The sequence below is a fragment of the Manis pentadactyla genome, chromosome 4, assembly GCF_030020395.1.
Source record: "Manis pentadactyla isolate mManPen7 chromosome 4, mManPen7.hap1, whole genome shotgun sequence".
Taxonomy (NCBI): domain Eukaryota; kingdom Metazoa; phylum Chordata; class Mammalia; order Pholidota; family Manidae; genus Manis; species Manis pentadactyla.
The window spans coordinates 160,231,759-160,245,906 of record NC_080022.1 but is presented as its reverse complement, the minus strand read 5'-3'; the positions used below and the strand labels follow the sequence as shown (position 1 = coordinate 160,245,906).

The window sequence follows — 14,148 nt, the reverse complement described above, 5'->3', positions numbered from 1 at the left end:
AGTCTGCCCACCAGAAGCCTCGAATCCAACAGAAGATGCAGACATCTATACCAACAGTCCCAACACAATGAAAGCCCTACTATAAGGGAGAGGCTACTGAGTTTCAGAGAAAAGACTCCTTCTTAATTATCCTTTCTTAAAAAGTTAATATTTAAGCTAGACCTCAAAGGATAAATAAGCATTCAGAAATGGGAAGGAAAGGCAGAGCAGAAAAGGAAAAGCACTTTAAGCATAAGGAACAGCAGGCACAAAGGCTTGGAGACCTGGGAAAACGCAGCCTAATGAAGTACATTCTTAGCTCACTGTGACAGATGGTTAAGGTATCTGAGGAAGAGTGACAGAAGATGAAACTGAAAATTTAAAAAGTAAAAATCACAAATGGCTACTTATGCCATCCTAAAAAGGTTAGACTTTATCCTATAGGCAATGAGGAGTCATTAAAAGATTTTTTAAAAGGAGTAATATGGTCTTGGTTTTCAGCAGCTCTATAGAGGATGGACTGCAGGACAGCAAAAAAAAAAAAAAAAAGAAAGAAAGAAAGAAAGAAAAAAAGAAAAGTAAAAAGGTCTGAGACTAGAGGCAATGAGAGCAGGTGAGTGATTCAGAACCTGAATCAAGGCTGCTGCAGTAGGGGTGTAGAAGAGAAAGCAAAGGCAGGAGGAATTTAGGAGTTAAAATCAATAGTTCTTGGTAATTAATTTAATGTGGTTGGAGAGCAAGATGGAGGAGCCAGAGAGTCTGAATAGGGTGCTGAGATGGATAATGCTGCCATCTACCAAAATAGGAAATACGAGGAGAGGAACAGGTTTGGGGGAGGGGAGAGATGATGAGTTCAGTTTGACAAATGATGAGTTTTGAGGTGCCTGTGGGATATTCAGGCACTGAGCCTAATGGAATCCAGGCCACAAGTTTACAAGAAATGGCACAGTCTCAACCCTCATTCCTAAGGCCAATTTTTCATGATTTAGGATACCATTCCTAAATTCCAACTGTCAATTCACTCACTACCAAGAATCTAGAGGGGCATCTTGTGCCCAAGTTTCTTTCTGACACCTTGGCAAAAAATCATGGGACTAAACTGACCCCAGAAGGTAATCTTGTTGATTCCTTAGCTTCCAAACCAGGTTACATGACCTAGACTGATTAGGACTTCACCGAGCTAGAGAATTTTAGGAAAACTATTCCAATGTCAATCTTGTTTTAATATTCAAACTACTAAATGCCTCATTTTTCCTGGAGGGTGGGGTAAGGTATAAACAAAAATTTATTTTATATCTGATAGATGCCACATACTTTATATATATGTTACCTTATTTAATCCTAGATAGGCAGTATTACCCCTGTCTTAAGATGTAAAAAACTGAGGCTCCTAGAGGTTACATGCCCACTATTACACAGGTAATGAATGGGAAAACTATGACTCAAACCCAGTTCTGTGCCCAAGGACTTTCCACTCTACTATACTTTTAATCTGACTTTTTTTTCCCTTCTTCTGACTTCTAGTGTTAGTGCCAACTACATTTTAATCTGTTAGTATCTTATATAGAAAAGGGAAAGAAAACACCACAGAAAATGTGTCTTAGTTTGTAAATTACTAACAAATCATATGGTCTAGAAATGCATTATTGTACCCTTATACCATTTTGTCTGAAACGCATGTGATTTACATTAGAAAAAAATTAGAAGCTTCCAGTCTATCCTCCCCTCCTCAGTGATGGCTACCAAATGTATCATTGCTAAACCACAAAAGACTATGTTAAAGTAACATTTGTTAAAGTAACATTTAAGGGTCTGGATAAAAACCACTAAAGTAGGAAAGTGAAGCACTGTAGTTGAAAGGTCCTCATAGCTCACTGTGGTAAATGGCACGGGTGGTGTGGGTGCTGTGAGACCACCCACTGATCCAAGGCTCCTACCACAAGGAGACACAAGGAACAGTTGTGGACACCCTGGCACTTTAGAATTTGGATGGGACTGATAGTGTTCCTTTTAAAGGCATTCTTTAGTGCCTCTTCCTACGTCCCTATCTTTTCCCTATGGTCATATTTTAGAAAGAAGGAGAAAAGCTAATTTTTTTTTTTTTTACAACTTGGTTTGGAAAGGCAGGCTGTGAGACACTTCCCTCTCTTCACTCTCCAGCCAAGAGAGGACATCTGTCAAGTGCTAACAGGACATAATCCCTCCTTGAAAGGCATAAAGGCACATTCAGGGAGCCGTAAGAGTCAAGAGTTAGCTATAAAGTAATGGTGACTCTCTCCTGTAGAGCTGCCAGTAAATATCACAGACCTGAAATACACCTTTCAAAACATGAAACTCAAGAGCAGTGAGAAAAGAAAGAATGGAGGGAAAGAGAAGACTCTGGAGGAAGGGTCTGCCATTTCAGAAGGGTCTGTGCATTTTTTTGTTCATTCAGTCAATAAACATTAATTGAGAAGCTATAATGTTCCAGGTTTTGAAGAAATAAAAATTAATAGGAGACATGCTTCTTGCCCTCAGAGAAATCAGTTTAGTACCAAGACAGTCAAATAAACACATAATTACAACAAAGCAGGACAACTGTCCTGATATATTTAAACCCAAGTGTTCTAGGAGCACAAAGGAGAGAAACACTAATTCTGCCTGGAGGAAAAGAGGTATCACTGAAGATTTCACTAAGGAGAAGACATTTAAGCAGAATCTTCAAGAAGTTGCACTAAAGGACAAAAAAAAAAAGGCATGTTTAAAAGATTGGAAGTACAAAAGGATTTGTAATAAATTTAGCTGACCAAAGCTTAGGGTCAATGTAAACAGAGGGTGGAGGGTGGATGGATGATGGAAGATAGGACTGAAAATATATTCAAATCCTAGATTGCAAGGAGCTTTCCTTATGGTGATAAAATGTTGGATTTTATCCTGAAGTCAAGAAAGAGCTCTACAGAGGTCTTTAAGCAGGGAAATAGCATGAAAGGTAGAGCATTTGTTTTGCTCTCAATAGTTTGTCACTACCTGAGAGGCTATATGAAATCAGTTCTTCTGTGTGTCAGGTAAGGAAGTACTAGAGTAGAGGAAGTGGGAAGGAAGAATTTGACACCAGAGAGTAAAATCAACCCCATAAGTGAGACTACACAAATTGAGAAACACCTTGAAATGCTGCACGACTGGACAGCCCACTGAAAGGAGACATGATGTGAAACAGCTGTGGACACCCTGGCATTTCAGAATTCAGATGGGACTGACAGTGTTCCTCTTCCATTTCCATATGAGGAACTGCAAACAGTAGGTTACCTTTACACTCACCTGAGAATTATCCTAGGAAGAAATCAAGCAAGGAAGTAGGGAGTGGTAAGATGGGAAGTGTAGGGTACACAGAAACATCTCAATATGCAGAGAACTAGAGCTTCCTCAATGAGGTGTAGAGGTGACCAGATGCCCCATTTCGAGGTAGTATGGTTTTAGCTTCCCTAAATGGCCAGGTCTGGGTCTCAGGAATCAACAGCAAAGAGGCCCAAGGATAGTAATTATATGTTCTTCCTAGAAATTCTCCCCAAAGAAGCCAGAATAAAAATGTTTCCATAGATTTGTTGAGTTACAACGCCCCTATTTTCAAGGCATGGAACACACTGGGACAGGTCAGAGTACACAGATTAAATAAGGTTTCTGGAGAGTGAGTCTCCAAATTCAAGAATGGCCAGGAAGAGACTGGTACTACACTAGTCTGAATCAAGATGCTTTCCTCATCCCATTGGAATCGGAAGTTATGGTATGTGATCAGAGCCAGTCAGAGAAGTATGGAACATCTGACCACCTCAGGCTGCCTGCACCAGGCTGAGACCTACACTCCTCTCTCCCTCTTCCATGAAGAAGATAAAGATTAGACTATTTCCTTTGGCCTCTGGCCCATTATCTTTTGAGAGAGGGAAGCTAAGTCTGCTGAATACAAAAATGGTCTGTCCAGGCATCAGCTCCGTCATCTTTCCAGAGAGGCTGAGGAGTGGAGAGGCAGGAGAAAGATCAAAATCCATCTTACTAGTAGTCCTTAGGAAAGTTTTCCGGCCAAACAAAAGGCACCCTGAGAAAAGCATGTCTTGTGACTTCTGGCCTTGGAAAGGAGAGTGCAAGAGACAGTGGAAATCAGACATGGAAATCAAAACAAGGTTTCAGTCTGCTATTTGGCTTTTTTTCTTAAAAGTGATAAGCAAACTTATTTTCCCAATGTATATAAACATATATATTCAACCCACTGAACATTAACTGCAGCTTGAGCCAATCCCACTTCCCATACCTTACCAGGACTTGGTAAACCTTAAAAAGGAATACAGTCTGACTAAAACCAGACAACTGGCCCCTTAAGAGCACATTTATAATTTATTTATGGCTTAATATTTTCCACTGATAGGATTAATACATCATGTTTTCATTCAGCTTGTTTTCTCTGAGGTATGAATTTCTCTATTTTGATACCAGATCTTAACGTGTTTTATTTTGTTTGTCTACTTTCCAGTTCATTTTTGCAGCTACAGGGAGAAATTTATTAGTCTGTATTGCCGCCTCTCTGCTGTTGTGGAGCTGGATTCTCTGAATACCCAACAATCCCTGAGGGAAGCAATCTCAGACAGTGAGGTTGCAGCGGCCAAACAAAGACACCAGCAAGTTTTAGATTTCATTCAGGTAATAGTTTGCTTCTTCTGAGGTAAAAGGAAGCAAGAGGGGCAGAAAGGAGATGATGATAACCAAATGTGAGAAAGAACAGTAATCTGGGCCAATTTAAAGACCACAGTGTTGAAGCAGCCTGTTGATTTGACTAAAATGTAGAGCTCAGAGAGATATGAATTTTTAAACAAAGGCTTAAGAAAAAGCTACAGATAAACCACTGTGTTACTTAGAGCTGCATCAGCCACTGTGGTGGATAGCAATGGCTTCCCATATTGGAGGAAAAAATCACTGCCAGAAGAAGTAGCTATCCAAGTATTATTCATACCTGGTAGCCCATTGATAATGCCAATAAAGAGAAAAATTGTACTAATTAGCTCAATATCCTAGGGAACAGATAGGAAAATGATTCACCAGTTTATGTTAACCCAAATCCAGTAGGATTTATCATTCTTGCTTTGGACTTCTTTCTGACAGAGTTGACACTTCAATGTGTGGCTACAGAAGTTAGAAAATGTGTTCTTTGTCCATGGTCTTGTTAGAAATTCCTCATGGTGACAACTCAGGGTCTTGTGACAGGGGTACTGAGTAGTCATCAATAGAATTTGTATCTGGTCTGAAACTGCCTCAAATCCCTTGGACAAATCTTACAATCTTTCTGCCTATAGTCACCCAATTCACAAAATGAGTATAAGAGCAATAGCCCCATGGTAAGTTTCACTATGGCATATATTTAGTTCGATAAATATTTGTTGGATACCCACCCAGGTGTCAGGTACTCTAAGGAAGGTACAAAGTTTAATTAGACATGATTGTAAACTTATAGAGTTTTAAACCCATTAAGGCAGACAAGAAATGTATATAAATCCTATTTGTAAAATGAGTTAGGTGCCAGAGGTAAAAAAAAGTTCAGTGTTAGCCAAAGAAATAAAAATTTACTTATATTTGTGGATATCAGAGAAGTTGTCATAAAGGTGTAACTGATATCTGAGCTAGACCTAGAGAGAGACAGGTTAGACTATAGTGAGGAGAAAATAGACTAGGGGGAGTTCAAAAGAAAAAGCATAAACAGATAAGGCAGGAGAGATGACAAAAATAGTATCTAGGGAATGATGAGTAGCCAAGATTGGTTGGGACATATATTGAGTGAAGGACAGCAGTGAGAAATGAGGCAAGAATGATAGCCATGTGATCAGATTACAAGGGCTTTATTAAAGGTCGTGGTAAGAAATGTGCACTTTATTCTGTAGTCGGTAGGGACCTGACCAAAGTTTTGGAGAAAGTAAGTTATAGGCCCTCAGAGCTATTTACGACAGATTCAAGCAGGGAGCTGTGTCTCCCATGTCCATTAGTATGGCCATACTGGTTGCTGATAGTAAGCCTTCATTCTCGTTGGCCATGCTCAATTAACTTGCATGTCATTCCTGGATTTAAGAAGAAGACAAGGAAACCAAATACAAAGCTATTACAACCATCCACGTAAGAAGTAATGAGGACCAAAGATGGAGAAATGCTGTGAAGTTTAAGCAAATAAATTTCTCTAAATCCTAATCTCCTCATCTTTAAAATAATAATACTACTAGCTCACAATATTACTATAAGACTTCAATAAGATAATACATGTAAAACACTCGGCAAAGTGCCTGTACATAATAAGTATGCGAGAAAATTACATATTGATTTACTCATGCATTCTTTCATTAGTAACAAGGAAAAATGCTTTGAAACATGAATATGCAAGATTGGAGGATTAAGTACTCCAGAAGATATTGCAATATACTTGCAAGGTAGTGAGCAGATAAACCCTATCCTACTTCTTTTATCCTGAAAATGAGATATCTTAGTGACATCTCAAACTAAAAAAATAAACCTATCAAGAAGTTACTTGCTCTCTTGACTTGAAAATGCAGTATTTAAAAATTCAAAATATTTATATCATTTATTTTATTTCCAGTAAAAGTGGAACATCAATAGGAAGAATGAAATGAAGCAGAAAGAGACTATAAAATACTGTCTTATCTTTTGAACCCAATATAAGGGATAGTGGAGCACAGTAAGAATAATAATGACCAGAAGTCAATTAGCACACATTTTTTTAGTCCTGTTTCCTAGTGATAAATCTTGGGAGTGTTGGACAATTAATTTAATCTCCAGGGACCTCAATTTCTGCATACATAAAATGAAAGGATTGGACTGGATGACTTCTAAGCCTGGTTGTCTCTAATATTTCATACTTCTTCTACAACCATAAATATTTTTAAAGAAGCACTTCTCTAACCATGTCTTAGGTTCTGTTTCTGCTTATTGCACTGAAGCCTCCCTGAATCCAGTATGTTCATCCAATGAGAAGGCTGACCTTCTTCAGTTTGTCAGTCTCAAAATCCTGGCTGCATTCTTACTCTGTGATGACTACCCTTTCTCCTTTCTTTTTCACCTAGCCTACAGCTCCACTGCCTTCTTCTCTTTCCCTTTCACCACACTGTTAAATGGGATGAATAAAGGCAGGCCAGGAATTCTTCAAAGTTCTAGCCTACTCTGGTCTCCCAAAGCAGGTAACTTGAGAGCCCTCTTTATATACTCTCCTTCCAGCCAGCAGGTACACGTAGACTTGGATAAAAGCCAATTACCAAAGGGTTAAAAAAAAAAAATCACTTATTGGCCAGGATAAAACCAGACCATCTCCCTGCACCCAGAGCCTTCATGGGAATGCCCTGCTCCATCCAACATGGATAACCTCACTGACTGGAGATAATGTGATATCATCTCTCCCCTTATCTATAATGGGCTTCTCAATCTCTCAAATGAAAACCAGCTGCAGCCATCGCCCGCTGGCATTCACAGCTCAGCCCACCACACACCATAACCTGCAGAGGCAACCGCCAGCCACGGGAACATATGTATGATTCCAGATCTAAGACAGTGTTGAAGTCACTACACAAACCAAACATTGTAAAGAGCAAGGGAGTCTATGTAAATTACAGTGAGGAAAAGAAGCCAAGGAGTGCAGCCAGAAAGGGGGAGGGCCGGACTAGGCAGGAGAGGTGCAGAAAATCACAGATAAGGTATATAGGCTTTATAGACAGCATATGCAGCAGAAATGTCAAAGTGCAGAGCCCTGGAGCTTGGCATATTTTAAGCTGCTAAGGCCTAAAGGGCAATTAGGCTATAATTTATATACTGCAATGCTACAAATGCTCCTAAGCTGTAATAGAAACACAGCTCATTAAATATAACCAATCTATCATCCCCTCAAACACCTTGTAACTGTGCTGTGAGAAAACCAATCACCTTTACATTTTAATAAAAATATTATCTTGCCTGAGTACAGAGAAAGGGGTGTAATTTATGGGATGAAAACTGAAATTTTTAAAGGGCAGGGTGAGAAATGGATACAGAACTTTTAACCAACAGACCTAGGGAGTTCATGGTCTTTCTTTTTAAAAACATGTCAGCAAGTCTTTAGAAGCTGAATTTGGACCTTAAAGTCAGAGGGATTATGCTGTCAGTTATTTTTAGATCAACAGTATAAAGTATAATGGGTGAAAATTATACTTCTTTTAGAGCTACTTAGCTAAGTCCGTTAAACTCGGTCCACAAGACTCCCTGTACCTATGTTTTTATTTTTTCTTCAGTTAATACCTCTTAACTTCATCACTGAGAAAAATTAAGAATTAAACATTATTTCTACACCGAATTTTTTAAATTTCTACACTAAATCTCACTATCCATCCTCAGCAATAAGGCTGAAACAATCTTATCCCAGGAGAACAAGTAGAATATTTTAATAATTATATTTGTTTCTTAGGGCTGCTGTAACAAATTATCACAAACTAAATGGTTTAAAACAATAGAAATGTATTCTCTCTCAGTTCTTTAGGCCAGAAATCTGAAATCAAGGTTTTGGCAGGGCCACACTCCCCCTGGAGGCTCTAGGAGATAATCCGTTCTCTGCTTCTCCCAGCTTCTGGTGCTATTGGCATTCCTCGATCTGTGGCCACATCGCCTCAACCTCTGTTTCTGTGGCCACCCGCCTCCTTCACTTCTGTCTTGCAAATCTCCCTCTGCCTCACTCTTAGAGAACATGTTTAGGAGGACGTTTGTTACTGGAGTAAGGGTCCACCCAGATAATCCAAGATAAACTCCTCCTCTCAAAATCCTTAATTTAATCACATATTTAACCATACAAGTTAACAATTACTCTTTTATAATATAAACTAATATTCACAAGTTCTGGTTTAGAACATGGACTTATCTTTTGAGAGGCCACATTCAGCCCACAACAATCATGACTGTCATTTTAACAACTGAAAACTTTATAATAAAGTGCACTCTATAAAATGCACTGATTTATATTATCTTACTTAATACTTATAATACTCTCTTGAACAGTAGAAAGCTAAAGAATTAGGTACCATCATTCATTCACTGAGTAATCACTTATTGAGTACCTACTCTTTGCCTAGCCAATAGTAAAAGATACAAAAACACAGTCCCTGTCCTCGGCAGGCACTCTAAAAGCTGTCTACAGTCATGCAGTACCTTTAAAATAACGTTAAGACGAGAGTATGCTGCATGAGGTAGGACCAATAAAAGCCAGCTGACAGAGTAAGAATCCCATCAAGAAAATTTGTCCAAGTCTCACCTTGAATTTCCACTTTGGCTTTACCCCTGAACTTCAGATTTCTCCTCTTCACGGGCCTGCCCACTGCTGAACCTCCTGCCCAACTCAATGCCTAACAAAGCCTGAAGTCCAGTCTCAGGTTTTCATTACCAGCCCTGAATATTCTGTCAGGTCCTGTCACTCCAGGACAGAAGAGAACTAGAAAGCCAGGGAAAATGGCTATCGACCAGCAGTGCCTTTGGCTAGCTGACTTTAGCTTGCCTGTCACTCTGAACATGGCAGACTGCCACAGTTTCAGGCTCTGCTCTGTTTGTTGGGAGCACCGGGTTTGTGCATACTCTTAAAGGAATATTCTGTAGGCACAGATTAGGGCCCTAAGAAGGAATTTTGAAAATAAAATAGGACACTGGGTAGTCCTTTATCTTTAAAACCTTACAATCAGAGAGACCTTAACCTTACAGTATTCATACAATGAACACTTTCTGTCTGGAAGTTGAGTGACACCAACATTTCAAATATTCTTCAAAAATTAATCATGAAGTGTCAGATCTGGAAGGGACCTTACACATCATCTAGTCCGACCTCCTCTTTAGTTACGTTGAGTGAATGGCTCCCAAGAAGTTAATGGTTGCCCAAAGCACCCATGCAAAAGCCTATTACAAGCTCCAGGGTCCCATGAAAAAAAGTGTGTGACCAGCAGCCTCTCTTCAGAGAGTCAGAATAACCAGAAGGTTTGTGGCCAGTGTCTATTAAGATCTGGGAGAATATCTATCATCTACAGAGGTAGACACAAAAACATGAGTGACTTTTATACTAATAGTCTTCAGAGAAAAAACTACTGTACTTTATAATGGAAATGTTGTTAAAACCATTTTGGTGAACCAAAATGGTAACAATTTAAAATGAGTTGCCCTAAAAATGTAAGGATGTTTAAATTACTTAGGAATAAGCTATTTAAGCTGTTTTATACATTAGTACTTAATTCGTGTGTAGCAAGTTTAACATATAACATATTCCTTTTCTATTAAAATGGGTCCATGAAACTCTGCTTAGCAAAATAATTCTAGTGGTGTTGTTTTTCTAGTTCATATAGAAGAACTAGAACTACATTTTTATTCAAGTATTCTGATATTCAGACTTTATCATATGCCTTCCCCACAATATCCTAATGAAGAATATTTCATTATATGCAAAGAATTAATTATGCTTCATATGTGTGAGAAATGTACTGTGCAGTGTTCCAAAGTACTTTCAGATTCATCATTTCACCCATTCATAGCAGTCTTACAAGGCATCAAAGGGGACAGGTGTTATCCCCATTTTACAAATAGAGCAACAAAGGCTCAAAGAGGTCAAGTAGCCTTGCCAAAAGTTATCACAGAGCTAGAAAGTAGTGGATCCCAATTGGAATCCAGGTCTTCCACTCTGCACTAAATGACATAGCCTCTCAGGTAATAGTATGCAAGACACAAGAAATTATAAAGAAAAAGTATTTTCTGGCTTAGCAAACCTATGTTGAATATAAATTTTACTCTTGCTTAAAACCAGTACTGTGGAAATGTATCATCTTGGATACTCAGGAAAACGTATTCCTTTTTAATACCTGTTTGATAACTCAGTGTCTTTTACCATTTTATTCCAAAGCAAATAGATGAAGTTTGGCGTGAAATGAGATGGATCATGGATGCTCTACAGTATGCAAGATACAAACAACCAGTTTCTGGCTTATCCATCATTAAGCTGATAGACCCCTCAGATGAGCAGAACCTAAAGAAAATCAACTCCACATCCTCACATATAGACTGCCTTCCATCACCATCACCATCCCCAGAGATGCACAGAAGAAAGGCAGTGAGTGGTAAGCAATATGATCAAAAGTTCTGTATTTCAGTCACCAGATTCTTGGTCCTGTCTCCACTGGTGAGGTTCTTTTGTGCTGAGGCACTGGTCCCAGCAATCAGTAGGAAGCACTGCTCAGTGGTAACAGTCTAAAAGCATAGAGAGAACAAAATCAAAATAGGGTAGGAAACCAGAGAAGTAACCTGAATCAACTCTACTTAGGACTGGGGAAGATTCAGTCCCGTTCTAGCCCAAGCTTCCATGATAGAAAAAGAGACAGAGCAGGGATGAGCAAGGCTAAAAAAATGCTGAATGGAGACTGCTGCATTGCCAGGTGAGGACCAAGTCAGCCAAGGGAATCTAAGCAAAACTATGTAAGGAAGGAGAACAGGCCCAGCTTCTATTAAACAGGAACTGACAGGAATGAGGCAGGAAGTAGGTCCCAACCTGGGTAAGAGTTCAGGGCGAATTTCCTACCCACATGGCATCAATGTCCCGGAGTGCGAGGTGGGAAAAAGAAAACCTGGATAAACTATAATCCTTAGGCTGAAGCCAAATAAGTAGGTTGTCTGATCATGGATACAACAAGCAGCAGACAATTTACAGACAAGCTGGAGGAGATGCCTAGCAAGTCACCTCTACTCCTGGGAATTACAGGGCAAATGCTAGCCACAAAAATACAGCTAGTTAACAAAAATTTTTACATCTTTATGCTTATAAACAGAGAGTAAGCATACTAGTCAAAGTCAATAGAAGGTTTTTGCCAAGGACATATTGAGACTAATGCCATTCTTCTAGTCAACTAAAAAATTCCATTCAAAGCAACTTTCTGGATTCTATAGCTTATAAGAGCTCCAATTTTGTAAGCTTTACAATAATAATAATTGATATTTTTAATAAATATTTCTGAAATGTGGGCTTGTCCCATAGGGGGCAGCATGCTGTAACAGAAAGAGCTTGGATTTAGAAATCACAGACCTGTATTCAAATCCCAGATTTGTTTTACTAGCTCTGTGAGCTCAAACATAAAGTGAGAATAATATCTATACCTTGAAAGTTACTTGTGAATAAGACTATGCCAGAGATGCATGGCATATAATATACAATGAATTATAAGTATCAAATGTAATGTTATTCTTATTATAGAAAACTTTAGTGGGATATGAGACTTTTCTACAGGTAAGTTTGTGTATACTCCTATGTTTTAAAAATCTCGATGTCTGAAAATGAAGTGGAAGAACTTGAGAGACAGATAATTTATATTACCAAAGGATTCTATGTTTTCCAAATAAATCAACAAAATAATTCTTTAAGTAAAGTTTCTCACATGTATTTTTATAGATTCCCACTGGGCTATGGATACAAATAAAATACCACCCATGTCAAAAGCTATTCCAATGGGGGAAACAAATACATTAACAAAAATTTAATGGTAATTGCATATGTGCAATGATGAGACTATGTGTAGGGCGTTATGGAGTCCATTAGAGGTGTTAACTGTAAATTCATAAGATCAGAAAGTGCTTCCCGGAGAGGGTGGCAAAGTCAAGTACTGAAGGATAAGCAAGAGTTTGAGTCAAAAAAGAAGAAAGAGCAGAGCATTATAGGCAGAGTAAGCAGAATGTGCAACTGTGTATTAGTTCAGGGAACTACAAGCAGGCTGACTGAACTCAGGATCTGAGGATTCTTTTTTTTTTAAATTAAAATATATATACTGGTTACCCACTATATTCCAGGTACTCTTTGAGGACAGGGATATAGTGATAAAGCAAAGTCTCCACTCCCATAGAGCTTACAGTCTAAAGAGTGACAATGAAAACATAAGATAATTCCAGATAGTAAAAATTCCAACATATAACACAGAACACAATCAGGGTGGGCAGGGATTGTTGAATTCACTAAGACAATGAGCAAAGACCTTTCTGTGATGGTTACATTTGAACCAACCATAATAAAAGGAGCCAGTAATGCAAAGATATGTAATATTCCAGAAAACAAAACAATTGAAGTTCCTGAGGTGGGTGAGGGATGGAAAGAAGACCACAGTCACTGGAGCAAAGTGAATAAAGGGGCTAGCTATGAGAGAGGGTAGAGAGAAAGGGAGGGGCTGGATCAGGTAGAAACATGGTAAGATTTCATTCTGCTTGTGATAGAAAGCCATTGGAAACTTTTACGCAAGAATTGATATGATCTGAATTCGTCAATCAAATCTGGCTGTTGAATGAATAGACCATAGGGGGACAATGCTGGAAACAGGGAGGTCAATTAGGAAATATTAACAGAGGAGATAAACAAGTTTTGCTTAAGTGTCTCAGGATATCATGATGCTGTTTACCAAAAAAAAGGATAGGCAGGAGTAAAAATAACCTTGGGTGGTTGGGCATGTTGAATTTGAGTTAGCTTTGGGACATTCCACACAAAAAGAAACATTCAGGAGAAAATAGGATGTATGGGGTCTGAAACTCAGAAAAGAGAACTAGACTAATAGTACATATTTAAGAACTGTTGACATGTGAATGACATAGCTATGAAAATGCTCAGGATTTCCTAGAGAGAGTATGTAGAGTAAGTAGAGGCGACTATGGTAGGATCCCTGTGGAATGAAACAGCAAGACTTCTTAGACTAAGAAGAAACAACCTGAAGAAGAAGATAAAAACCAAGGAATAGTGTCGCAGAAGTTAAAATGTGTCAAATGATGGAGAGAGATTAAATAAAACAGAAAAGCTGCTATTGTTTTGCTTTGTATTCAACAAGGAAGTGAGTAGTAATCTGATGGGAAGGGAAGGAGATAGAAACTGGAAGGAAGTAGATTAAGGAGTAAATGTGGGGGGGTGGTAAAAAAAAATGTGGGGCCAGTAAAGATACACTCTTTAAAATCTTGGTTGTGAAAGAAAAGCGGGAAGGAGAGCAGTAGCTAGAGAAGTATATGGATAAAAAAGCATTTTTTAAAGGCAGGATAGATATGTCCTCTCTTCTTCTGTAATTCATGTAATTCTACAAATTACTCTTCAGTTCTACTTCCACTTTCATAGCCCTTGCCTGCCCTCTGTGCTCAGAG

At 38.7% G+C, this 14,148-nt stretch overlaps 1 protein-coding gene and 1 long non-coding RNA gene across 3 annotated transcripts in view; one reads left to right on the top strand and one right to left on the bottom strand.

Moving 5' to 3' along the window:
* Window positions 1-9,471, bottom strand: part of LOC130683559 (uncharacterized) — a 41,284-nt gene extending 31,813 nt beyond the window's left edge. Inside the window, exon 1 of the long non-coding RNA XR_008997339.1 lies at window positions 9,272-9,471. This is a non-coding gene — a long non-coding RNA (uncharacterized LOC130683559). The remainder of the gene's footprint in view (window positions 1-9,271) is intronic.
* The window catches only part of ANKFN1 (ankyrin repeat and fibronectin type III domain containing 1), a 359,764-nt gene that overhangs the window by 333,240 nt on the left and 12,376 nt on the right, over window positions 1-14,148 (top strand). For both annotated transcript variants that reach the window (XM_057501323.1, XM_036879836.2), the window contains exons 18-19: window positions 4,481-4,647; window positions 10,895-11,108. In XM_057501323.1, coding sequence (XP_057357306.1) covers window positions 4,481-4,647; window positions 10,895-11,108 — 381 coding nt within the window. The remainder of the gene's footprint in view (window positions 1-4,480; window positions 4,648-10,894; window positions 11,109-14,148) is intronic.